This window comes from Panicum virgatum, chromosome 8K (genome assembly GCF_016808335.1).
Source record: "Panicum virgatum strain AP13 chromosome 8K, P.virgatum_v5, whole genome shotgun sequence".
In the NCBI taxonomy this organism is placed as follows: Eukaryota; Viridiplantae; Streptophyta; class Magnoliopsida; order Poales; family Poaceae; genus Panicum; species Panicum virgatum.
Window position 1 is genome coordinate 15,216,322 of NC_053143.1, and position 23,438 is coordinate 15,239,759.

Genomic DNA, 23,438 nt, shown 5'->3' on the forward strand with positions numbered 1-23,438 from the left:
CGGCCGTGGCTGTGTTTAGATGCGAAAAGTTTGCGAAAAGTGAAGTTGAAAAAAACTGTAGTACTTTTCGTTTGTATGTGGTAAATATTGTCCTACCATGGGCTAACTAGGCTTAAAAGATTCATCTCGCAACGTACATCCAAACTGTGCAATAAATTGTTTTGTTTACCCACATTTAGTGTTCTATGCATACATCATTTGCTATATTTAATATTTCGATGTGACAGAAAGTTTGGAAACTTTGGAGAAACTAAACACAGCCCGTATCAGAAGCTGCCGGCGCGCGACGACATCAGCAGGTCACAGCCAGCCTTGATTTCCATCCTCCTCCCTTCCTTCACTCGCGTACGCCCACTGCTTTCTCTCTCTCTCTCCTCTCTCTCTCTCTCTCTCGCGCGCGCGCGCACTCCTCCGCCCCCGTTCCGTTCCGTCCTGCTGCTCCGCCGTGTTTCGTCGTCGGTGAGCTGAGGAGCTAGAGGAGCAGAGGCGGCGCAGCCAGAGAGGCCGCAAGCTCGTGGACAAGAACGAACAGGAGGGCCAGCCGACAGGTATCGATCTCTCTATGCACCTGAGCTGGTGATAACCGTGCTTTCTTGTTGCTGCCCTCTCTGCTCTGAAATTGCGACCGGTGGCCTTGCGTGCGTGCATGCTGTTAGGCCGTGTAGCTAGGCCTTGTTCATGGTGGATGGTTAGTGTATAATGAGCATTTGCCTGTTTGGTTCCCTAGATTGCCTCTCTTGCTAGCTAGTTGCACCCTATCTACTACCTCTCTGCTAGCACAGAGTTCTTCCAAGAGATGCCTAAGCCGATCCGCTTCGTACCTCGCTCTTTCGCCACCTGAATTGTATTGTAGTACATGCCATCCTCTGAATCCTGCTGCGGGGTTTCCCAGACTCAACTCCCGTTTCGTTTCTACTTGATGTTTTTTTTTCTTTTTGTGAGACCTCTATCTGTCCAGCAGAAGGTTCCATAACTCCAATCATTTTTTTCCTGGACACAAGAGTAGCTTGTGGAAGAGGAAACATCAGGGAGTATGTGGTTGGGGTGTTCTGCACCTATATTCCAGAGGATGTAGCTAGGCCGCTACTAGTCCTACTGCACAAGTATATTTCCTCTGTCAGCATGTGGAATATATATCTTTCTTTTTTCAGTTCATCACCCGGTAATAATTTTGATTTCTTTCTTTTCTTTTTCCTAGTGACCTTGGACTTGAGTGAAATGACCTGATTGGACAAATATATATAGGAGATTCGGGACTAAAAAAAATTCTGCATCTGAATGCAATAACTGGTTTTTCTAGTCGTGTCAGTGTCACCACTCACCACCAGAAATGAACCCGGCATGTTGCTGTCTGGTTGCATGGCACAAACTGATTTGACGACTCTAGCTGATTTTGCGGCATGTAGGGTTCTAAAAGTCCATCATGTTACACCCAGCCGATCGATATATGCACCTGTTCAGAGATTATGAATATGCTTCCAAACATACTGATCACAAATAATATCAGTTCAAAAGTTGTTTGATGCATTATTTTTTTTTAATAAAAGATCAAAGAAACAGCAAAGATGATGGATGGGTGTGCAAACTTTTGCCAAACATACACTCGCTGAACATAACTTGAATTAGTATTTGTATAAAAGTTCGTGAAAAGTGAATACAATATTTGTATATTGCTAATGAAGTGAGGATTATTTATTTCTTGATTTAGCCTTTGTCAGCACATCTGCAATATTGTATTTACTTGACATGATAAGTAAGAATCAACGCATATATATCAAATATCATATTCCATAAATAAAGTATTCCAACATGCAACATATGTCCAAAGTTTAAGCCAAAGTGGTAGATTAGTTGTCACTTTTCACGCAGTGATCATACAGTACATGATACTCCGAAGAATTAGTCAGTGGAGTTAGAACAGAAAAACATTTTTTTTATAGCTAGGCCGAAAGCACAGATAATTCTTTTACAATTTGGTCACAGGGCGAAAAAAGTTAGGCCGAATTCTTCTTTTCTTCACTGTGCCTCTAGGAACTGATACCATATTTGGATCGAATTCCACCGCCACCAAGTTTCTCTTTACATGCCCCCCCCCCCACCCCCCCTCACGACGTGTCATTTCTAGGTTGCACTTGTTATCCTGCCAAAACACTATGATCTTGGGCCATTTGTCATCTTAGACACTGATGGCTCGCTAAAATAGTAAGTGGAATAGTATATTCCCACTGAAAATGGCTTTGAGCCCTTGACCACCTTCTTTTTATCCTGGTGATGCATTTCATCATCTGATCCCATTATACATCTGGTGAGTGCTCCGGCTTTTCGGCCCGGTTTCGCAATTAACTCGGTGGAGGTGAATATGGGTGGTCCGGCAGTGCCATGGGGCAATCTAGTGCAATTTTCTGGTCCTGGTGAAGCGAGGGCAACAGAACAGAGCAGAGGGAGTGGAAGGTGGTAGCTGGCAGGTCATCGTCTCTGAACATGTAACAGAGAAAGCAACTTTGGGGTGTCCAAATGACATACCAATTAAACACAGCGTTTGAAAACGACATTAGCCTTTTCCTACGATCTTGTAGGAGTATAAATTTTCAATCAATAAAGAATTTAATAATTGTTCTAAATTTTGTGTGTTTCATTCCATCGTGTGGGCCTGAAGCCCAATACTGAACTACTGAATGGAGTTCAGAGTTCAGAGTTCAAACAGAGCAGACAAGTGAGAGGCTTGAAAAACAGAAGGAAAGGACAAGTGCAGATCAATCAAAAAAACTTGTGATGTGCATCGAGTTTGAATATGCTAAGAATTTGATGGATTGCTAACTAGTTTTTATTTCTCTTCTTTTTCAGGTCCTCCGAAACGCGGATATTCAGTGCAGCACCAAGAACCCATGTAATCAACATATTCAGAGATCTGCCAGCACCATCTATTTGCAATGAGAAGGCCCATCCTTGTCTGCCTCCCTCTGATCACACTCCTCTCCCTCTTCCTGAGCTCGAGCTGCCAAATCGACCACCAGACACACGCCCTCCTCCAATTCAAGGCCGGCCTGAACGATCCTCTCAACCACCTCGCGTCATGGACGAACGCCACCTCGCCGTGCCACTTCTTCGGCGTCCGGTGCGGCGACGGCTCCGCCACGGTCACCGAGATCTCTCTCTCGACCATGAACCTCTCCGGCGGGATCTCGCCGTCCGTCGGCGCCCTGCGCGGCCTGACGCGGCTGGAGCTCGACGCCAACGCGCTGTCGGGGCCCGTGCCGCCTGAGCTGGGCGGGTGCACTCAGCTCCAGTTCCTGAACCTGTCGTGCAACGGCCTCTCCGGGGAGCTGCCGGACCTGTCGTCGCTGGCGGCGCTCGAGGTCCTCGACGTCGCCAGCAATGGCTTCACTGGGCGGTTCCCGGCGTGGGTCAGCAACCTGTCCGGCCTCACCACGCTAAGCGTCGGCATGAACAGCTACGACCCAGGGGAGACGCCGGCGAGCATCGGCAACCTCAAGAACCTGACGTACCTGTACCTGGCCGGCAGCAGCTTGACGGGGGCGATGCCGGACTCCATCTTCGGGCTCACCGCGCTGGAGACGCTGGACATGTCGACAAACAACCTCGCCGGCCCGATCCCGGCGGCCATCGGCAACCTCCGGAACCTGTGGCAGATCGAGCTTTACAAGAACAACCTCACCGGCGAGCTCCCCCCGGAGCTCGGGAAGCTGACCAAGCTCCGGGAGATCGACGTGTCCCGGAACCAGCTCAGAGGCGGGATCCCGGCGGCGTTCGCCGCGCTGAAAGGCTTCACGGTGATCCAGCTCTACCACAACAACCTGTCCGGGCCGATCCCGGAGGAATGGGGCGACCTGCGGTCCCTGACGAGCTTCTCCATCTACGAGAACGGGTTCTCCGGCGAGTTCCCAGCCAACTTCGGCCGGTTCTCGCCGCTCAACAGCGTCGACATCTCCGAGAACGGCTTCACGGGCCCGTTCCCGAGGTTCCTGTGCCACGGCAGGAGCCTCCAGTTTCTCCTCGCCCTCCAGAACGGCTTCTCCGGCGAGTTCCCAGAGGAGTACTCGGCGTGCAAGAGCCTGCAGCGCTTCCGGATCAACAAGAACCGCTTCACCGGCAGCCTCCCGGAGGGGCTGTGGGGGCTCCCGGCGGCGACGATCATCGACGTCTCCGACAACGGGTTCACTGGAGCCATGTCGCCGCTGATCGGCCAGGCGCAGAACCTGAACCAGCTGTGGCTGCAGAACAACAACCTCGGCGGCGCGATCCCGCCGGAGATCGGCCGTCTCGGTCAGGTGCAGAAGCTCTACCTGTCCAACAACTCCTTCTCCGGCCCGATCCCGGCGGCGATCGGGAGCCTGTCGCAGCTGACAGCGCTGCACCTGGAGGAAAACGCGCTCACCGGCGCGCTGCCGGCGGACATCGGCGGCTGCGCCAGGCTCGTCGAGATCGACGTCTCCCGGAACGCGCTGACGGGGCCGGTCCCGGCCTCGTTGTCGCTGCTGGCGTCGCTCAACTCGCTGAACCTGTCGCACAATCAGCTCGCCGGAGCGATCCCGGCGAGCCTCCAGGCGCTCAAGCTCAGCTCCGTCGACTTCTCCGCGAACCGGCTGACCGGGAGCGTGCCGCCGGGGCTGCTGGTCATCGCCGGCGACGAGGCGTTCGCGGGGAACCCGGGGCTCTGCGTGGACGGCCGGTCAGAGCTCGTCGCCGCCTGCGACGTGGGCGGCGGCCACAGGGGCGGCCTCGCCAGGAGGTCCGCCGTGCTCGTGCCGGTCCTCGTCGCGGCTACGCTGCTGCTCGTGGCCGGCATCCTGCACGTGAGCTACAGGAGCTTTAAGCAGGAGGAGCTGAGGAGGCGCGACGTGGAGCACGGCGGCCGCGGGCAGTGGAAGCTGGAGTCGTTCCACCCGCTGGAGCTGGACGCCGACGAGATCTGCGGCGTCGGGGACGAGAGCCTGATCGGGTCGGGCGGCACGGGGCGCGTGTACCGGCTGGAGCTCAAGGGCCGCGGCGGCGTGGTGGCCGTGAAGCGGCTGTGGAAGGGCGACGCGGGGCGGGTGATGGCGGCGGAGATGGCCATCCTCGGCAAGGTCCGGCACCGGAACATCCTCAAGCTGCACGCGTGCCTGTCGCGCGGCGAGCTCCACTTCATCGTCTACGAGTACATGCCGCGGGGGAACCTGCACCAGGCGCTCCGGCGGGAGGCGGCCAAGGGCGGCGGCGGCGGCGGGCGGCCGGAGCTGGACTGGCCGCGGCGGTGCCGGATCGCGCACGGCGCCGCCAAGGGGCTCATGTACCTCCACCACGACTGCACGCCGGCCATCATCCACCGCGACATCAAGTCCACCAACATCCTCCTCGACGAGGACTACGAGCCCAAGATCGCCGACTTCGGCATCGCCAGGATCGCCGAGGACTCCTCCGACTCCGAGCTCAGCTGCTTCGCCGGAACCCACGGCTACCTCGCCCCCGGTGAGCGAGCCTTCTTGCTCTCGCGCTCTGACGCCGTCATGGATTCGATTTCGATCTCGTCCCCTACTGGCTACTGATCAGCTGGAGTTCGTTCGCAGAGTTGGCCTACTCGCTCAAGGTGACGGAGAAGACGGACGTGTACAGCTTCGGCGTGGTGCTGCTGGAGCTGGTCACCGGGCGGAGCCCGATCGACCCGGGGTTCGGCGAGGGCAGGGACATCGTCTCCTGGCTGGCCGGCAAGCTCGCCGCGGAGAGGCTCGACGAGGTCCTGGACCCGCGCGTCGCGGCGACGGCGAGGGAGCGGGAGGACATGGTCAAGGTGCTCAGGATCGCCGTGCTCTGCACCGCCAAGCTGCCCGCGGGGCGGCCGGCCATGAGGGACGTGGTGAAGATGCTCACCGACGCCGGCGCGGGGCCCTGCAGCCCGCGTGGGCAGCCGCCGGCGAGGATCTGCAGCGGCAACCGCTGAATTTTTGGAGCAGGCTCTGCCGATCGCCCACCCACGGATGCCTCTGCTCCTGCGTTGATCTCCGAACTGTGATTTTACTGATTTTCTTCGTGATAGAACCATCTATAGGGTCATGTATGTACCTGCAGGTATTTTGTACAATTATAATTAAAAGTGCCTCCTCCTTGAATTAGCCATATTTTGGTCGAAAAAGATCTAAATTATATTTTGACCTCTAATTTCTTATTTCTCCAACAATATAGTACTTACAATTGCTGTAAAATCGCAACTACTTTAACAGTATTCAAATTATATTCATGTATATCGATTGAACTTTTTTTTATGACATATATCGATTGACCTTTGTACGGTCAACAAGCATCTATTAATTTAGATTAATTATTGGTCACTGTCGCTTGTGCATTGCTGGGTACTCTCCACCAACATGCATGGAACAAATGAATGTTATATTTATATGGTAGTAACATCAACTCATACTATGACGAGAGAGTAATAGACGAAGCTAACTTGAATAGTCTTCTGATCCTAAGACCACTGTTTTAAGGAACAACTACTCTTCCATCTTAAATTATTAGTCATTTTAGTTTTTACTAGTAGATACAAAAAAAAATTCTTATGCATCTAAACATAACATATATCTATATGCATAATAAAAACTATGCATATAGAAAAGTCAAAATGACTAATAGTTTGGAATGGAGAAAATACTATAGAAAACAATTAGGTTGGAATATTTTTTTTAACAAGGGACATAAAATTTTTTGGACACAACCGGTGTGCTTATCTTTACCTACTTATAAAGAGCAGACCGTTTATGCGATATTTTGACTTTAGTACGTCATCTCTCCTTGACAGATAGGGCTGGAACATATTCTTATTTCAGTGTGTTCTGACAGTTTTCGTTCTTTGTCCGACCGCCTGTTGGTGTCCAAGATGAACTCGAACTACACTGCTACCTCGCCTCAGCTGAAAGACCCGCCGGATCCCCTCTTGCTTGCGTTGTCGGTACTCTCCGTGTCCCTACTCCGACCGATCCCACCCGAGCTGCAGCCCTGCGTGAGCCCTGACCGCAGGACTGACGACTCGATACGTCTGCACGTGTCACGATGTCCCCGCCCAAACCGCAACGTCCTTGGTTCACTGCATGCGCCGACGGGAGCAGCGGCATCCCCTCACCAGGTGCAGGGGCCTGCTGTATGCCTTACCTATCATTGGAGAGAGGAAGCAGCAATTGAAGGCCATGGCTGTGATTGGAGAGAGGGAGCAGCGATTGAGAGAAAGCACGGGAGAGAGAGAGGGCAGAGCAACGATTTTAGATGGAAGAGAGCAGCGATTAATCTTTTCAATAATTCAGAGTAGCGATTGAGAGAGAACACAAAGATAGTAGAGTGTGTGTTGTGTATTGCCTTTTTTTTACGATTGTGTTTTTGTGTTTTTGCCAAATAGTTTTGTATATTATATATGTAATCACTCTGTATGACCAATACGCGTGAACCATCGATACTATATTTGCAACAATTATTTTAATGGCTCTATAAACCATGAAACCCATGCAATGAAAAAAGACAATTAAAATTAGTACCGCAAATGTAGTAATTCAATAAATATTACCAGTTACTAGAAAATAGGAAGGCACAGAAGTAGAGGCTGAAATACGTATGTTATATATACTAGTATAGTACCCGTACGTTGTTACAATTAATATAATAGACCTACGTAATACCATCAATTTTGTGTTTATTCACTTCATGTACAGGTCATCCTGTGATTGTGTGAGATATTAATTGTCCGTGTTCTTATTGGGATTCGGGTTGATTTGTCCGAACTCCAATTAGGATTCCAATTGACAGATTAAGAAAACATTGCTTGCTTTAGAAATAGTAGATATTAGTTTGGCTTTCATAGTAATGTTCGGTACCCACTTATCTTTACTTTCATGTAAATGTAAAGATAACGTGTAACATTATATCATCTTCATCCATCACGCAGAAAACCATGCAAACACTTACGGTACCGAGACTACGATTATTTAGTATCCTTTAGTTGTGCAAAAAATAATATAAATATATATAACATAAAATGTATCATATTATTATATTTATATTAGTTTTGGCCTGTCGGGTGCCATAATTATGGGGCACCCTAACTCTGGGCTAAAACACTCTCAAACGCGCAAAGCAGGATAGGTACCTGGGCCGATTCCTTTTCTGGAGCAGTACCGACGCCCAACTCAGATGCCCAAAGCCGCTCTAGGAACAGGAAGCTTAAGTCACGATTCGGCCCATGGCCCATCACCACGGTACGGCCCCGCCGAGGCCTCGCCAGCCGTGGAACAATCTCCGTCTTGCTCGAGGCTTCCTTAACCGAGCCCCCCGCAGGGCCTCGGCGCGGAGGAAATCTCCGCCTCGCTCGAGACCACCCTCGGCAGACTGGGGCGGCGGCCCAACCACCCGATGGGACGGGCACATTAACTTGCCAACCACTCCGCAGCATGGGGAAGGGGCAGACGGCGTCAGCTGGCATCGACCGCCATGCCGCACAGCGGATGTGACCGGTGTTACGTCAGCCTGCGCCCGCCATTGTACCGCTATTCCCGGCGCAGGGCAGGTCTGCGGCGCCCTGTGCGGACTCGCCTGCCACACCGTCCCCCATTGTGCCGCCTATCCTTGTACTTTTCTCCCCTGCAGTACCCTCGGCATGCATGGGCAGCGACCCTCGGATACAGTACGGCTCTTGACCAGGGCAAGACCTGAGTCTTCCGCACCCCCGACGCCCCACCTCATCCGACGCCAGCCTCTGTGAACTCCGCAGTTGCCACCACGTCATCATCTGGCACCACAGAACATGGACATGCCCTGGGAACAGCCAAAGAACTCGCGAGGACGGCGACCACGCCCGACGTCATGCTCCGTAGCACTCGGCGACAGGAACGATCACTGTTCTCCCCTGAATCGGGAGGGAGAAGGGTGGCCCCGTAGATATCTTACACGTGTAACTCCTCCTTCCTTGGTCTATAAAAGGGGGAGGCAGCCCCCCAGCACGGGGGAACATGAACGAACACACACCCGCACTCATGCTCATCACCTTTGATATTGGCACTCGCCTCAATCAAACCCTAGTACATCCAGGGACTTGGGAGCTTCTCTCCCTCTCTCGCTCAAGCTTGTACCCCTACTACAAGCACCCCGGTGCAAGTAACACAGCACATCCTCCTTTGCTGGACGTACGGCCCCCTCGGCCGGAACCAGGATAACCCCGGTGTCATTGTGTTTCTCTTGCATCAACCATCTGGAGACAGGGACACGCAGCACATTACTAGTTGGTATTGGGCCGCGAGGTCCGGACACCGACACTTGGCGCGCCAGGTAGGGGGCTGCGTGACGATCACTCTCTACTCCTGCTTGTTCTCCAGATGGCGGACATGTCAAGACGGTTCCCGATGGCTGCATCGGATCCGTTCCCAGCGGGAATTGTGATCCGGTTCGGGAGTCTTGAGTTCAGGGCGACCGGCAACGGTTACCTTATGGAGCTCCTCACGCCCCGAAGCAACCCCGACGTCCCGGCACCGCAGCTGCGGTGCCAGAGGCGCTCGGGCCAGCGCGCCCGGCGAGCACGCATGGAACGGCGCATAGTGGCGCGCCCTAGCCTCCCTGCATGGGTCGAAGCTAGCGTACCACAAATAGAAACCACGATGGGGAGCGCCACCACCTCATCACCAAACCCAACTGCAACGCTGACAGGGGAGGGCGCGTCTGAGCCACCGCTCTACCCTCACGGGATGCGGTCCTCTGCCATGACCCACGTGTCGTATGTCAGCACCAACATGAGCGCGTACGAGGATTTGCCCAGGCATCATCTGCTTTCGATCCGCAACCTCATAGCGTCAACACCTAACAGCTCATACCTCGATTCCGCCGATGAAGGGCCTATCCCCGCGCAGGATCACGTGAACTCGGGGTGGGACTACTCCGGGATCCATGACCTCGAGGCATTCTTATCGTTTCCGGCCGCGGCAGATTACTGCCTCACCTGTTCCAACGGCTCCAGCGAGGGGGATTACGACCCGACTCAGGAATGCTTCATCGCCGTGCTAGGGGAGCACGACAGCGGCATCGACGACAATGCCGCGGCAGGCGCGGCTCAAGCCACGACGGCCGCTGTAACACCCGGTTTACAAAAGGACATAAACCGAGCAATCATATACGTGCTAGGATCAAGTCACACATATATACAATAGAATGAACAGTATATCACAGCACATATCACGTAAAAAGATATAATAAAGTGAGTATGAATGTTATTTATTACATAAATGACAAAGTGTCTAATACAAAGTATGCGGAAGCGTAAAACAGGTATGGAACTCTCGGAAGCTGGGTGCCACAGGGACGTCGACTGGGATACGAACGCCTAGAAGTCCTCGTACTCCTGGTAGCTCCGGGTGAACTCCTCCGCGTCGCCGGGAACTGAGCAGCGGAAGGGTGTCCCCAAAGAGAACAAGAGGAAAAGAGTAGAGTAGGCAAGAGTGAGTACACAACTTGTACTCAACAAGTATAACACAAACTATGAGGCTCTAAGGTTGGCTGACTTAACTGCATTAGCTTTTAATCTTGGCAAAATTTTATTAAAGCAATTTACTACAAGTTGATGAAATTACCATAACCCAGTTGCATAGAAATTAATCAAATTAATTAAGAACTTTTGAGAACCACACCGAAACCACCAAGGTAACCCCACTAATCAAAAGGAGGATCCGGTCCGCTCATGACAGTGAGCATGGCTAGTATACCAGTTTTACACTCTACAGAGGTTGCACATCTTTACCCACAAGTCGTGAGCTACGCTAGTTGTTCATCACACTTCCGTAGGTGAGATGACTAGCAAACTCACTACGAGGCCGTTACAAAGAATCTCGTTGGTAAGGAGTAACCGCGAGGGTTGGATCGGTGACGATGGAGCAGGTCTAGTGGGCATCAAGACACAAAGCACAGTTGAGGCCATTTAGTACGAGGGCCATAGAAGCTTACCACCCTTGCCCCCACAGGTAAGTTACTCCAAACCAAAAAGACCTAATTAGTAAGCCAAGACCATCTCATTCAAGTCTTGTGGTTGTGCGGTTGTCCCAGGTTGTCGCTTTAATGACGTAAGGTCCTTATGGAGAGTAGCTAGCACAAAACACAGTGCGAGCCCCCTAAACCAAGTTTCTAGAAAAACATGTTTTAAGGAGACGTAAACCACTCAAGTATAGAGCACAGAGGGTAACGCTCAGAATTAAGTTGCATAAGACCATTAACAATTTAATTAAAAAGGACCATGTGTGAGAGTGCAGCACCTAGCACAACTAACCAAAATGCAATCCAAGAGATATATATAAGGTAATAAAGTGGCTAGGAAGATCCTTATAGGCATACAATATTAAAATGCAGTATGAAATTGTATTTAAAGATGATAGGTGTTGTTCATGTTATATTTGCCTTCCTCAAAGTTCTCCTGCTACTCAAACTGCTCTGAAGACGGTGGCTGCTTTGGGTACTGGTACTCCTCCGAAGGATCAACGTCTACTCACGATCGCAACGCCAAAACAAGTCCATCACATACACATACATGCAAATAAAAGCAAACACTAAGAAATAGTACAACAATACATAAAAATAGCAAACGAAACTAAGCTAGAACTATTCTACGCATTACAACGATTGCGTGGACATAAAGAACACCTAAAACGGAGCTAGAACGCGAAATCTAGGCTTAAAACAAGATCTAGGGGCTTTTCTGCAAGAAAAATAGAGTTTCCAGGGTTTTTCGCAAAAAACAAGGGACTAAAATTTAGAAACAGAAAAGACCCGAGGGCTAAAGCACTAAAACAACCGGGCTGGACTGCGGGTTCAAAAACTAGGAAACTCAGGGGGTTCGGTGCAAGAAACTAGGCCAAACTGGAATTATTTTTGAACAGGCCCAGACTGTGGGTTGATTCTGAGAAAACCCAGGGGCTCTTTAGCAAAAGGGGCTGGCGGTGACTGTTATCCACTTGAGTTGACTCGGCTGGATCTGTTCTGGGCCGTTGATCTGGGATCGGATGGCGCAGGGTTGGTTGGGCGCGCGGGGCGGCGACGCGAGCTGGAGTTCCCGCGGCGGCGCGGCTTGGGGTTCACCGGAGTTCGGCGTTCTAGGCGTTCCCGGGCTCAAAACTACTCGGGTTTGGGTTGGGCGGGATAAGCGTGACACGCGTGATCCACTGGGGCCTCGTGCACGGGTAGGGGATGGCCGGAGCGTGGAGCTCGGCGGTGGAGGCGGCGCGGCGGCGGCAGAGCACCGGTGAACGGAGTTCCGGCCGTTTTGGTGGGCTACGACCTACTAAATCTAGCGCAACAAGGATAGGGGCAATGGCTGGTGCTCACCGAGGCCCGGATTCGAGCAGGGAGGTCGTGCAGGGCGTCGGCGTTGAGGTCCGGCGGCGGTGGTCGACGTCGCTCACGCAGACAGGTCGACGCAGGGGCTTCCCGGGCTGCTGATCCACCGAGGAAGGTTCGTGGCAGTCCTGCGGAGGTGCAGAGGGGGTCTAGATGGTCCAGTGATCACCGGAGGCAAAAATTTGTTGACGCTCCTTATCGCCCCTATTTATATACCGCAAGCGCACGGGATCGTGTAGCATTTCCTTTAGAGTATTCCCCCAAGCTTTATCAATCCACGGAACCAAAGATACAAGAAACAATCTACTAACATAGAGAATCCTTTGTGTTGAGGTGGTGTAAAACGAATCTAATCTACTAAAAACAGCAAACACCGAAGGTAGCAAGAGAAAGTTAGAGATAACCAATCTAGATCACCTAGATCATGCATATGTTGTAGTTCAAGTCAGATGTAGTGAAACAAGACAGATGTGAATCTCAATGAAAAGCATCTTTAAACCCAAAATCTCCAATCCAATCCTTCGATACCCCATCTATTTAAAGCAACGCCCTGTCATGACGCCCCCCTTTGGTCGAAAGCACCCTGAAGCAAGTCGAACCCCCTTTGGTAGTTCTGTCATGAACCTCTAGCCACCATGACTACAAGATCATGCTAAGTGATCTATCTCGATAATAGATCTAGGATGAAGCAAACCCAAAGAAAAGAACGAAATCAAAAGAGAGAACATGGTCGCTAAAAATTCAGAATCACAAGTAACTTAACCATGAATGATTGTACATCACAAGATCACAACTGGGGCCCTACCTTGATCTTGATGATCCTAGCTCCAGAACTCCGACGTGGTCTTCCTTGCAAGGTTCCCACATCAGCTAGGGAAGCCCCTAGACAACTAGCACGACCCTCGGCTCTCCGAGAGGTGTCCCTCTATCTTCTCTGCTCCTTGGCGTCGTCTCCCGAATTGATCTTCTCCGTGAGCCTGTGGGAGGGGTCTTTAAATAGCCTCAGGAAACCCTAGGTCGAAGGGGAGGCCGAGACTCCCAGAAAAGGGCCTGGGCCGGCCGGCTCAATAGGCCCAGGCCGGCCGGCCTGGCCCATTTTCTCGCCGCCTCGCGTTCTCCTTTCTCCCCAAGTCTTCTGGAGTTTATACCTTTCACGATTGCACCCCGTTGGACGTCGTTATCTTCGAGATTTCTTCGAGGGAAAGGATAGGACGGAGAATCCTTCCTTAAATCTCTATTTGCTTTGCTTAGCCCCGAAGTATCTGTAACACCCGGTTTATAAAAGGACATAAACCGAGCATTCATATACGTGCCAGGATCAAGTCACACGTATATACAACAGAATGAACAATATATCACATCACATATCACATAAAAAGATATAATAAAGCGAGTACGAATATTATTTATTACAATAATGAAAAAATGTCTGATATAGAGTATGCGGAAGCGTAATACATAAACGATAAAAATCTCCAAAGCTGAGTAGGGTGCCACAGGGACGTCGACTGGGAGACGAACGCCTAGAAGTACTCGTAGTCCTGGTAGCGCTGAGCCAACTCCCTCGCGTCGGCAGGAACTGAGCAGCAGTAGCGTATCTAAGAGAAAAAAGTAGAGAAGAGGCAAGAGTGAGTACACAACTTGTACTCAACAAGTATAACACAAACTATGAGGCTCTAAGGTTGGCTGACTCAACTGCATTAGCTTTTAAGTCTTGGCAAAATTTTATTAAAGCTAATTACTACAAGTTGGTGAATTACCATAAACCCAGTTACATAGTAATTAATCAAAATTAATCATGATACTACTGAGAACCAAACCGAACCAAGCCACCCGGGGAAACCTGCCTCGTCAAAGGAAGATAACCCCACTAATCAAAAGGAGAATCTGGGCCACTCATGACCGTGAGCACGGCTAGTATACCAGTTTTACACTCTGCAGAGGTTGCACATCTTTACCCACAAGTCGTGAGCTACGCCAGTTGTTCATCACACTTCCTTAGGTGAGATGGCTAGCGACTCACTACGAGGCCTTTACAAAAAATCTCGTTGGTAAGGAGTAACCGCGAGGGTGGATCGGCGACTATGGAGCAGGTCTAGTGGGCATCAAGACATGAAGCACAGACGAGTCCACTCAGCACGAGGGCCATAGAAGCTTACCGCCCCTGCCCCGCAGGTAAGTTACTCCAAACCAAAAAGACCAAATTATTACGCCAAGTCCATCCCATTCTAGCCTTGTGGTAGCGCTGTTGTCCTAGGTTGTCGCTCCATGAACCGGTCCTTATGGAGAGTGGCCAACCAAGCACTAAGCACCGTGCTGGCCCCCTAAACCAAGTTTCTAACAAAACATATTTTAACGAGACGTGAGCCACCCAAGCACGAAGCACAGAGGGCCACTCCCAGAATTAAGTTGCATAAACCATTAATCAAATTAATTAAAAAGGACCAAGTGTGTTATAGCGCGGCACCTAGTACAACTAACCAAAATGCAACCCAAGGATATATATAAAGGATATAAAGTGGCTAGGAAAGTCCTTATAGGCATACAATATTAAAATGCAGTATGAAAATGTATTTAAAAGTGATAGGTGGTGTTCATGTTATACTTGCCTTCCTCGTACTGCTCCTGTTGCTGCTCAAACTGGTCAGAAGATGGCTGCTCCGGGTACTGGTACTGGGGCTCCTCAACTGGATCAGCGTCTACTCACGAACATATGGCCAAAAGCAAGACACACAATAAGCATACAAGCAAACACTAACAAATGCTAAGGAACAGTACATCAATACATAAAAACAGCACACTAAACTAGTTTAATACTATTCTACGCATTACAATGATCGCGTGGACATAAAGAATGCCTAAAACGGAGCTAAAACGCAAAATCTAGGCCAAAAACAAGTTCTAGGGACCTATTTGTAAGAAAAACAAAGTTTCTGGGGGTTTTCTGCAAAAACTGAGGGCCTAAATGTAATTAAACTATAGATCCAGGGTCTGACATGCAAAACCGATGGCTCGGGACCGCGGGTTCTATTTCCAGAAAGCTCGGGGGCTAAAACTCTAAAAATAGGACCTGACTGGAATTACTTTCGAACTGGACGGACTGGGGGTTGATTTCAAAGAAAGACGAGGGCTCTTTAGCATAAGTGCCAGGCCGAAGGGGTACGGGTGGATCTCAGCCGTTGGATCTTGTTCTAGCGGCTTGGATCTAATCGGGGAAACAATCTAATCTTGGACGTTCGCTCAAGATCGGACGGCGCAGGGAGGATGTGGGCGTGGGCGGCGGTGCTGGGTCGCCGGAACAGAGGTTCCACGGCAGCGACTCACCGGCGTTGGGCGAAACCGGCCATTTGGGGGTGTTTTCGAGCGGATCTTGGCCTATGAGGGAGAATGCGTGGCAGCGAACGCATCTGAGCGCTCGGGAGGGCAAGAGCAGGGCCCAGGCGCGCAGTGCAACGGCGAAGGCGGCACGGAATCGCTGGCGTTGGGCGCAGACGGGGGTCCAGGGCTGCGTTGGCTTCGTTCTTTGGCCAGGGAGCATGGGTGGGGTACGTGCAACCTGGGCTTGGGGTCGTGCGGGGCTGAGCGGCACGGCAGTGTGCTCGCCACGGCGAGGCATGGCGGCGCGGCGGCGAGAACGCCGGTGACTGGTGTCCTAGCATCTAGGGTGCGTCACGGTCTATGCTATCTACAACAAAAAGACGGGGAAGTGGTGTTGATGCTCACCAAGGGCCTGGGGTGGAGAGGGCTGCAGTGCAGGACGGCTGGCGGCAAAATCCGGCGGCGGTCCGTGGCGGAGCGCCCGGATGGGTCGAAGGGGGGGTCTCCGGGCTCCTGGGCTCCTCAGTTCGGCTCCAGGAGTGCCTGCGAGGAAGCCACGACGGTCAGGGCGGTCTGAGGTGCTCCAACGGTGTAGAATTGCCATGGCGGAGCAACTCACCGGCGGCGAGTCGCGGGATGAAATCCGGCGCAAATCCAACGCGTGCGGGGGCAAAGGTCGGGCAAGGCCGGCTCGGGGAGGTTACAGGAGCCAAGGCGGAGTCGATGCGGGGACCTGCAGGGGTGGAGCTGCAGCGTGGTGGCGGTTTCACGGCGGCGCAGAGGAGCGGCACTGGGCGGGGCAAAGCGGGGCGGTGCGCTAGGGTTTGCGCGGCGCTAGCGTGGGGATAAGGGCGCAGAGGGTCGCGGGGTGCATTTAAAGGGGGCTCCGGGGGTCTCGACGTGCGGGTCGTTTAGGGCGCGGGCGAGATTCTCGGCGGTGAGCTCGGGCGGATGCGCGCGAGAAGGAAGGAAAGGGAAGAAGAAGGCGATGACAGGTGGGCCATCCTTGTCAGTCGCAGGCTAGCGCGACACGGCTGGTGAGGCGGGGAGAGGACTGGGCTGTAGCGCTGGGCTTCGGCGCTGGTTTCAGTGGACTGGGCCGGAGGGAGAGAGAGGCCACGGGCTTGAGGGAAGGAGGAGTGGGCCGGCTGAGTGCGGGCCGCGCGGGGAAGCTGTTGGGCCGCTGAGTGGGGAAGGGGAGAGGAGGTGGGTTGGGCCCGGGTGAGGTAGTGGGCCGTGGAGAAGAAAGGGGCCGCGGGTTGGGCTGGATTGCTGGGTTGGGTTTGGCTTTGGGTTGGGCTGGGTTCTCTTTCCTTTTCTATTTCTAAAACAAACCAAATTCAAACCATTTAAATTCAAATTTGAACTTGAATTCAAACCACACTCAATCAATAAAAATTATGCACCAGCATGAATGCACAACAAGTTAAACCTAAAATAAATTTTAATTACTTGTGGAACAAAATTAGGTTAAATGCAAGAGTAAGCATATAAAACCTTAGAAAATCAAATAAAGCCAATTAAATTTATTTATTAATTGCTGAAATTTAAATTAGGGTGTTACAGTATCTCGATCTCATCTTGTGGGCTTTGTCCTTTGGGCTTCATTGGAGGGTGGATGTGCATGAACGGGCTTCTAGTCGTCATGGATTTTGGTCCTTTGTTTGGGCTTTGGCTTTCGTCTTTCTTTGTGTTATTGCGTGATCATGGGCCTCGTTATTTCATGCTCCAAAATTGGTCAAAAACCTGCAAAAACGAAGTACCTCCAAAATATATGTGCAAATGCGAAAACGACCAATAATCGGGCCGATGTTAGGATGGTTAGTGATTTTGATATTAAATTTATGCCATTATCAAAGTTAAACAGGGGATAAAATGGATACTTAAGGAGCGCCAACATTCCCCCATGCTTAAACCTTGCTCGTTCTCGAGTAAGTCCTTGATAAAAATCAGTATTGCCTTTCGGTGTCCAATCCCTGCACTTGATCATGCACGAGAAAACACAATGCTCCCAAAAATATTTTGCAGTTGATAGTTCAAGTTGTAACCTGCTTTTTCAATGTGGAAGGTAGATACAAGTTAAATGCTTCACCACAATTATTAAACACATGCTCTCAAAATTAAACAAGTCTCAGAATTAAGAAAGTAAGTTCCATAAATAATGCTAAACCAATATCAATAATTTAAACCTCATTGCAATTTGCTCATGAAAACTCTCAGCTCATCTTGTCTCTCAAACTTGCTAGAACTTTCTCCTTTCTTTCTCTCATATATATGTGTGAGGCTTTATCTGGAGCTCTGGAAAGGTTAGTCCTAACAAAAGATATTATAATCAAGATATTATCAAAACAAGAAATACTTCTTATGGATTTACCGAGACTCGTCAAAAAGACCATTGGAAAATAATTTCTTTGTGGAGAGGGAGAGAATGGAACACACACTTTAGATGGTGGACATGTGCAAATGGCAACAGTTGATCCCAAGGCACAACTGAAGTCCTTGTTATCGGATTGCACATGGTTGGAATAATTGAGTATAGAATAATCTTCAAAGTACTTGGAGTTTAATGAAGTAAACGAAACCGAGGAACTTTTCATCTTCATTTTTTTCTTTTCTTTTTTTCTTTTCTTTTCTTTCTTTTTGCTCCTCTGAACCGTTGGCAACACAATGCACTTACTCCACCTCCCCCATGCTTGAATGTTTGCTTGTCCTCAAGCAATGAAGTGATGATAATCTGATGGAGTGAGTGCACAAAACTCGTATGAATTCTCTGCACTCATCTTTGGAATTCAATGGGGCATCTCCTCGTAAAAGATTGAAGCCAACAGAGGAGAATAAGGCCCAGGCCGGCCGGCCTACTGCCTGTAGGCCGGCACTTCTTCGGATTTTTCTACTGCGAACTCTTTGATGCTTCCCAAGCTTATGTTTTACTGAATTTTGCTCTTGATTCCATTGTTTTGCCATCAAAATAATAATATATACTCAATATATAGGTTGTGGTCAAGGAGGTGTTTCACAAAAAGATGTTTTTGGTTAAGGGTGGCTATCTAGCGAGGTTTGCGATGTTCCCGGTATAGAAACTCACAATGCATGGATAGAATGGCTAGCAAAAGAGAGGTACACAAAAATATGGAATGGTCAGCTTCTTAGTCCCGTACCAAAGAAGATAATTCTTGAATGAATTCACCTGAAAATAAATCTTGCACTACGGTTTGTCTTGATATAACATTTAGGCTTTTAGAAGGGTAGAGCAATTGCAAAAGGTATCATTGACAAGGTTAGCTCAAAATTAAATCCGAATTAAATTTTCCTTGACAAACTTAAGTAAGAGAGCAAGAATAGAAAAATGTGGGTCTTAATTTATCATAATCTCCACAATTGAATTAGCCGGCATTTAATTAATTTTTCAGATCATGTTAGGGAGAGCATTAGTTTAAACATGCAAAAATCAAGCACAAGAAAGTAGACAAGGCGGCAACGATCATCATATTTTAACATGGCACAAACTTTCTATCATCATTACTAACCATAACATTAAAGCGTGGGTGATGCATTTATTTATCATGGTGATGAAAGCAAAAGAAAGCAAATTGCACACATGCTGAAAAAATATAAAACAGAAAATTTCTACGCACACACAAGCTTGCACACATGCTGAAAATAAATGAGAAGAAATAGAAAAATCCAAACCACACGTGTGAGCATTTTATTCATGGTCCTGTCGTCGATCACTCGTCTTGATTGCCTCTTGCGTTGTATCCTTGGTCATAATATTGTTGAATTGCTCCTCCATCAAATTGTTCCGGTGGCGCTAGGCCTAGAAGTCCCATTTGATATGCAATTCCCGGGGTTCCATCTTCTAGTTGGCTTGTGTGCCTCCGAATGGCGTCTATGTCTTCCATGTTTCTTCTTGCATAGGCACCCATGATTCTCATTCCTTGTTCCGGTTGAGGGAGGTCAAAAAATTGTGCTCCAAATGATGGGTCGGGCATCTCTCCTTGGTATGATGGGGTGGGTAGCCATAGTTGCTAAATGGTGGGGGCACCGGGTATACCGGTGGAGGCGCCGCCATACCATGCCCCCATGCTTGATCTTGGTTTCCTTCCCATTGACTCGTCCATCCTTGCGGGTGTCCTTGTCCACTTGATGCACCTTGAAATTCATTCCTCCAATAAGCAGAACTTGGTGGTGGAAGCTTTACTTCTAAATTTTCTTGTTGTGCCGACTCCGATGTTCCTTCAATCGACCTTCCTCTTTTTGTTTTCTTCACTTTTGCTCCAATGTTTTCAACTCGCCAATCGGTCCATCCTCTTGCGAATAATTTAAGCCTTTGTTCAGGGAGGGAAATATCCATCTCGGAAATAGTGAATCTCTTCTTTTCATCCCCTCCGATATAATGGCCTTGCCTCAAATGTTCAATCCCTATATTTCTTCCCGGGACATAATATTTTTGGATCACCGCTAACCCCGGATTCATGGCTCGGGCTATTAGTGTAAGATAACACCCCGAACCAACTTCTCCCGTGCCGGATGATGCTTCACAAATCCATCTTTCAACCATAATGTAGGTGGGATCAATCACTTGCTTTTTCACCAATGCTGCATACATCCAATTCAATTCTTGGTCGGTGACCATTGATTCTCTCGTCCTCCCGAAAATTCTTTTGCTCACCCAAGAGTGGAATATTTGGAGGATCACATTACTTATATTCTTCCTTTGGCGATTGACATCTTTTTCTATCTTTGTCTAAAACTCATCGAGCTCTCCATCTTCGACTTCCACCATTTCATTTGCATTGCTTTTGAACCCGAGCAAACTCCCTATTTCTCCATAGGTGATAACTTTTTCTTCATTCTTGAGCCAAAATTTCTGACATGGCACTTCTTTATCATCCACCACCTTTGTTATTTTCTCTAGTGTCATGAACATCTCCAAAGCCACTTCTTCTTGTATGTCTACCGTAACACCGTCAGAAAATAACTTCCAACCGATGTTCTCCAAGAGCTTTAGATGTCATGATAGAATCCCAACTTCTCCAATGCTTCATCATCAAAATCATAGTTTGCTCGCAGCCTTCCCTTCATGAACTTGAGCCTTTCTTCTTCTTCCATTGACAAGATGGTAAACCCATATTCTGAATGCTTGGGCTTGTATGGCGGTGGTGCGGATGACCTTGTCGAATGCCGTGGAGGAGGTGGCATCCCTTCGGTGAATCTCATGGAGGAGCTTCTTGGGTCTCTCATCCCACCAAGGAGCAACATGTCGCTCCTCAGTGCGGGGTTGTCTTCCTTCATGCTCCGCGGAGACCCGGAGACCGAGTGCCTCCGCAAAGAACTTGCCGATGCGTCGGGTGTTGATGAACGCGTTCTTCTCCTCCCGGTGATGAACTTCATGAAGCCACTCATGGTGACTCTTTGCTGCACACACTCAAAAATAAACACACCGGGGGTTTCTTGCCGGTGGGAGAACAATATATCGAAGACTGGAGCAAACTAGGATTTGTGGTGAATTTTCTGAGATTTTTGGAGTTGATTTTGGTGGACGAATTTTTCAGAGCTCTAGCTTATGTTTCTAGGTGAAGAACTTGAAGAACACGAACAAGGAATTGAGTGAGGAGCATACCTGTGAAAGGGGAGCACCAGGGGACTTAAAAAGAGGCCAGGCCGGCCGGCCTAGGGCCATGGGGCTGGCCGGCCTAGGGTGTTCCTGGCCCTCCTCCACTCCATCTTTCTCTGGTGACTTCCTGGCGCAATTTCTTGCCTCTGTCCAGTACATCTTTTATGCTTTGCACCGTCCAAAAACTGTGCACCACTCCTTCCTTGTCCTTGTTGTCCACTTGCAATATTATTTCTTCACTTTGTGTCATTCACTTTGTCCTATACTTCATCATTCATCACATGGTGCCATCTTTGCTGAAAATTTCATGTCCTTCCCATGCATGGCTGCTCCCTTCTTTGGATCATTTGCATGTGGTGGTAGGTAGAGAGTACAATTCCTTCCTGTGAACTCACTTTGATCAATAGATGTTAATCAAGCACATAAACCCTCTCCAAATCATGCTTAGATGTTGAATCCTCCTCTAACTTCGAAATTTCAGAATTAACTCCAAGCATGCAATGAGCTTAAATGAATAATCAGAGGGGAATCAAAACATCTTTACATTTGTAAGTCAAAAAATATTTTCTGACTACATTAATTTTGGTTGCACTAGAACCGTTCACTTTCATGAATTGATAGCGAACAATCTCGAATTCAACCGTGGGTCTTGGGTTTAGGTTCTAATTTTTGCCAAAATGAGAGAAATTTTTGAAAAAGGGAACAATTAAAGTTAGGAAAATTCTAGTCCTATGAAACTAAAAATTCTCTCTATTTTGAGCGAACCTACGCATCAAGAATTTAAATAATATAAACATAGCGCGGCTCTACTCTTGTCTTTTATCTCAACTTGGTCCGGCCGTCATGAAGAGGACGGTCGCCAAAAATAGGTATGGAATTTTGGATGTGGCTTTCTCAAGAAGAGGCAAATAAATCATAGGATGGCTCATGTCATTGGTTTAAAATAAGAAACAACATCGAAATGACCGAGTGAATAAAATCCAAATCGAATTGTTCGACCGAACGACCAATTGTTCAAAAGTTTATCATGTTCTTGCGTAGCAAAATTCTTGACTCACTTACCCAAATCTCTCGCGGGTTGTCCTCCCGGTAGCTTATTCTTGACTCGACGAACGGGTTGAACTCCCGGCTGCTTTATTCTTGACCCGACGAACGGGTTGCCTCCCGCAAAGCGCTTCGTTTATAGTCTATAGCTAGACTTTCTTCTTCTTCACTTCGGACCAACGCTCGGTGATGGCGCTGCAGTCTTGGGTACCCACTTCTGCACAATCCTTGGTGCGGGTTTGTCTTCTAGGTTAGTCATCTTTTTGGTTTTCACAGGCATGCTTCTAGCTTTTATCTTGATGGGTGCAGCGATCTTCTTTGTCACGATGGACGCGACGACTTCTTTCTCCTTCTTCACTTCCTTCTTGTTCTGCTCCTCTTCTTTCCTCGGCTTCTCCTCTGTGACACGGCAGTGAGGTGGAACATATTTGATATTGATCATGTTGCATACCTCGAGGCGTGGATGTCACTTGAACTCGCTTGTGGTGCCATTGATGTCGAACTTGATCTCCCCCTTGCCAACGTCGATGTTCGCCCTTGCGGTCTTGAGGAAAAGCCTCCCAAGTATGAGAGGCGCCTTGCTCCCTTCTCCCATATCGAGAATCACAAAGTCAACGGGGACTAAGTGTTCTCCAATCTTCACAGGCACATCTTCGGCGATTCCCAAAGGATAGCGAACGGAATTGTCCGCTAACTCTAGGCACATGGCAGTGGGTTCTGGCTCCGGTAAGCTTAGCTTCTTGAACACGTTCTTTGGCATGACGCTCACACTTGCGCCGAGATCACAAAGTGCTCTTTCAAACATAAGAGATCCAATGGAACACAGGATGGTAGGACATCCGGGGTCCCTCTTCTTCTCAGGAGCTTCATTAGCGATTGCCACACTACACTCCTCGGTTAGTTTGACGGTGCTTGGCGGTATCTCGCGCTTGTTTCCCATGATGTCTTTGAAGTAGCGAGATTATGTTGGAACTTGTAGAGCGTCCAAGAGCGGCATGTTGATGCTCAACCTGCGTACCATGTCAACAAATTTGTTGAATTGCTCATCTTCATGTTTACCTTTGCGGTATCGTGGCCTTGGCGGTAGAATCTTGGTGTCTATATCATCTAT

At 49.3% G+C, this 23,438-nt stretch overlaps 1 protein-coding gene across 3 annotated transcripts; it reads left to right on the top strand.

Annotated features, from left to right (window-relative positions):
- Nucleotides 1-283: 283 nt before the first annotated feature.
- On the top strand, nucleotides 284-6,239 carry LOC120644033 (receptor protein-tyrosine kinase CEPR2-like). Of its 3 annotated transcripts, none has more exons than XM_039920566.1 (3): nucleotides 284-548; nucleotides 2,845-5,469; nucleotides 5,568-6,239. In XM_039920566.1, exons 2-3 carry the CDS (start codon nucleotides 2,931-2,933, stop codon nucleotides 5,936-5,938), a joined length of 2,910 nt encoding a protein of 969 aa, XP_039776500.1. In that variant the 5' UTR covers nucleotides 284-548; nucleotides 2,845-2,930; the 3' UTR covers nucleotides 5,939-6,239. The 3 variants fall into 3 exon arrangements, with proteins under 3 accessions (XP_039776500.1, XP_039776502.1, XP_039776501.1); XM_039920568.1 differs by lacking the exon at nucleotides 284-548 and adding an exon at nucleotides 2,649-2,746; XM_039920567.1 differs by lacking the exon at nucleotides 284-548 and adding an exon at nucleotides 2,649-2,736.
- The last annotated feature ends 17,199 nt before the right edge of the window (nucleotides 6,240-23,438 follow it).

Bases quoted from the DNA above. Each gene is read 5' to 3' on its own strand.
- LOC120644033 (XM_039920566.1), top strand. From the start codon at position 2,931: ATGAGAAGGCCCATCCTTGTCTGCCTCCCTCTGATCACACTCCTCTCC. The intron at 5,470-5,567 runs GTGAGCGAGCCT...GTTCGTTCGCAG, and splicing joins CCACGGCTACCTCGCCCCCG to AGTTGGCCTACTCGCTCAAG.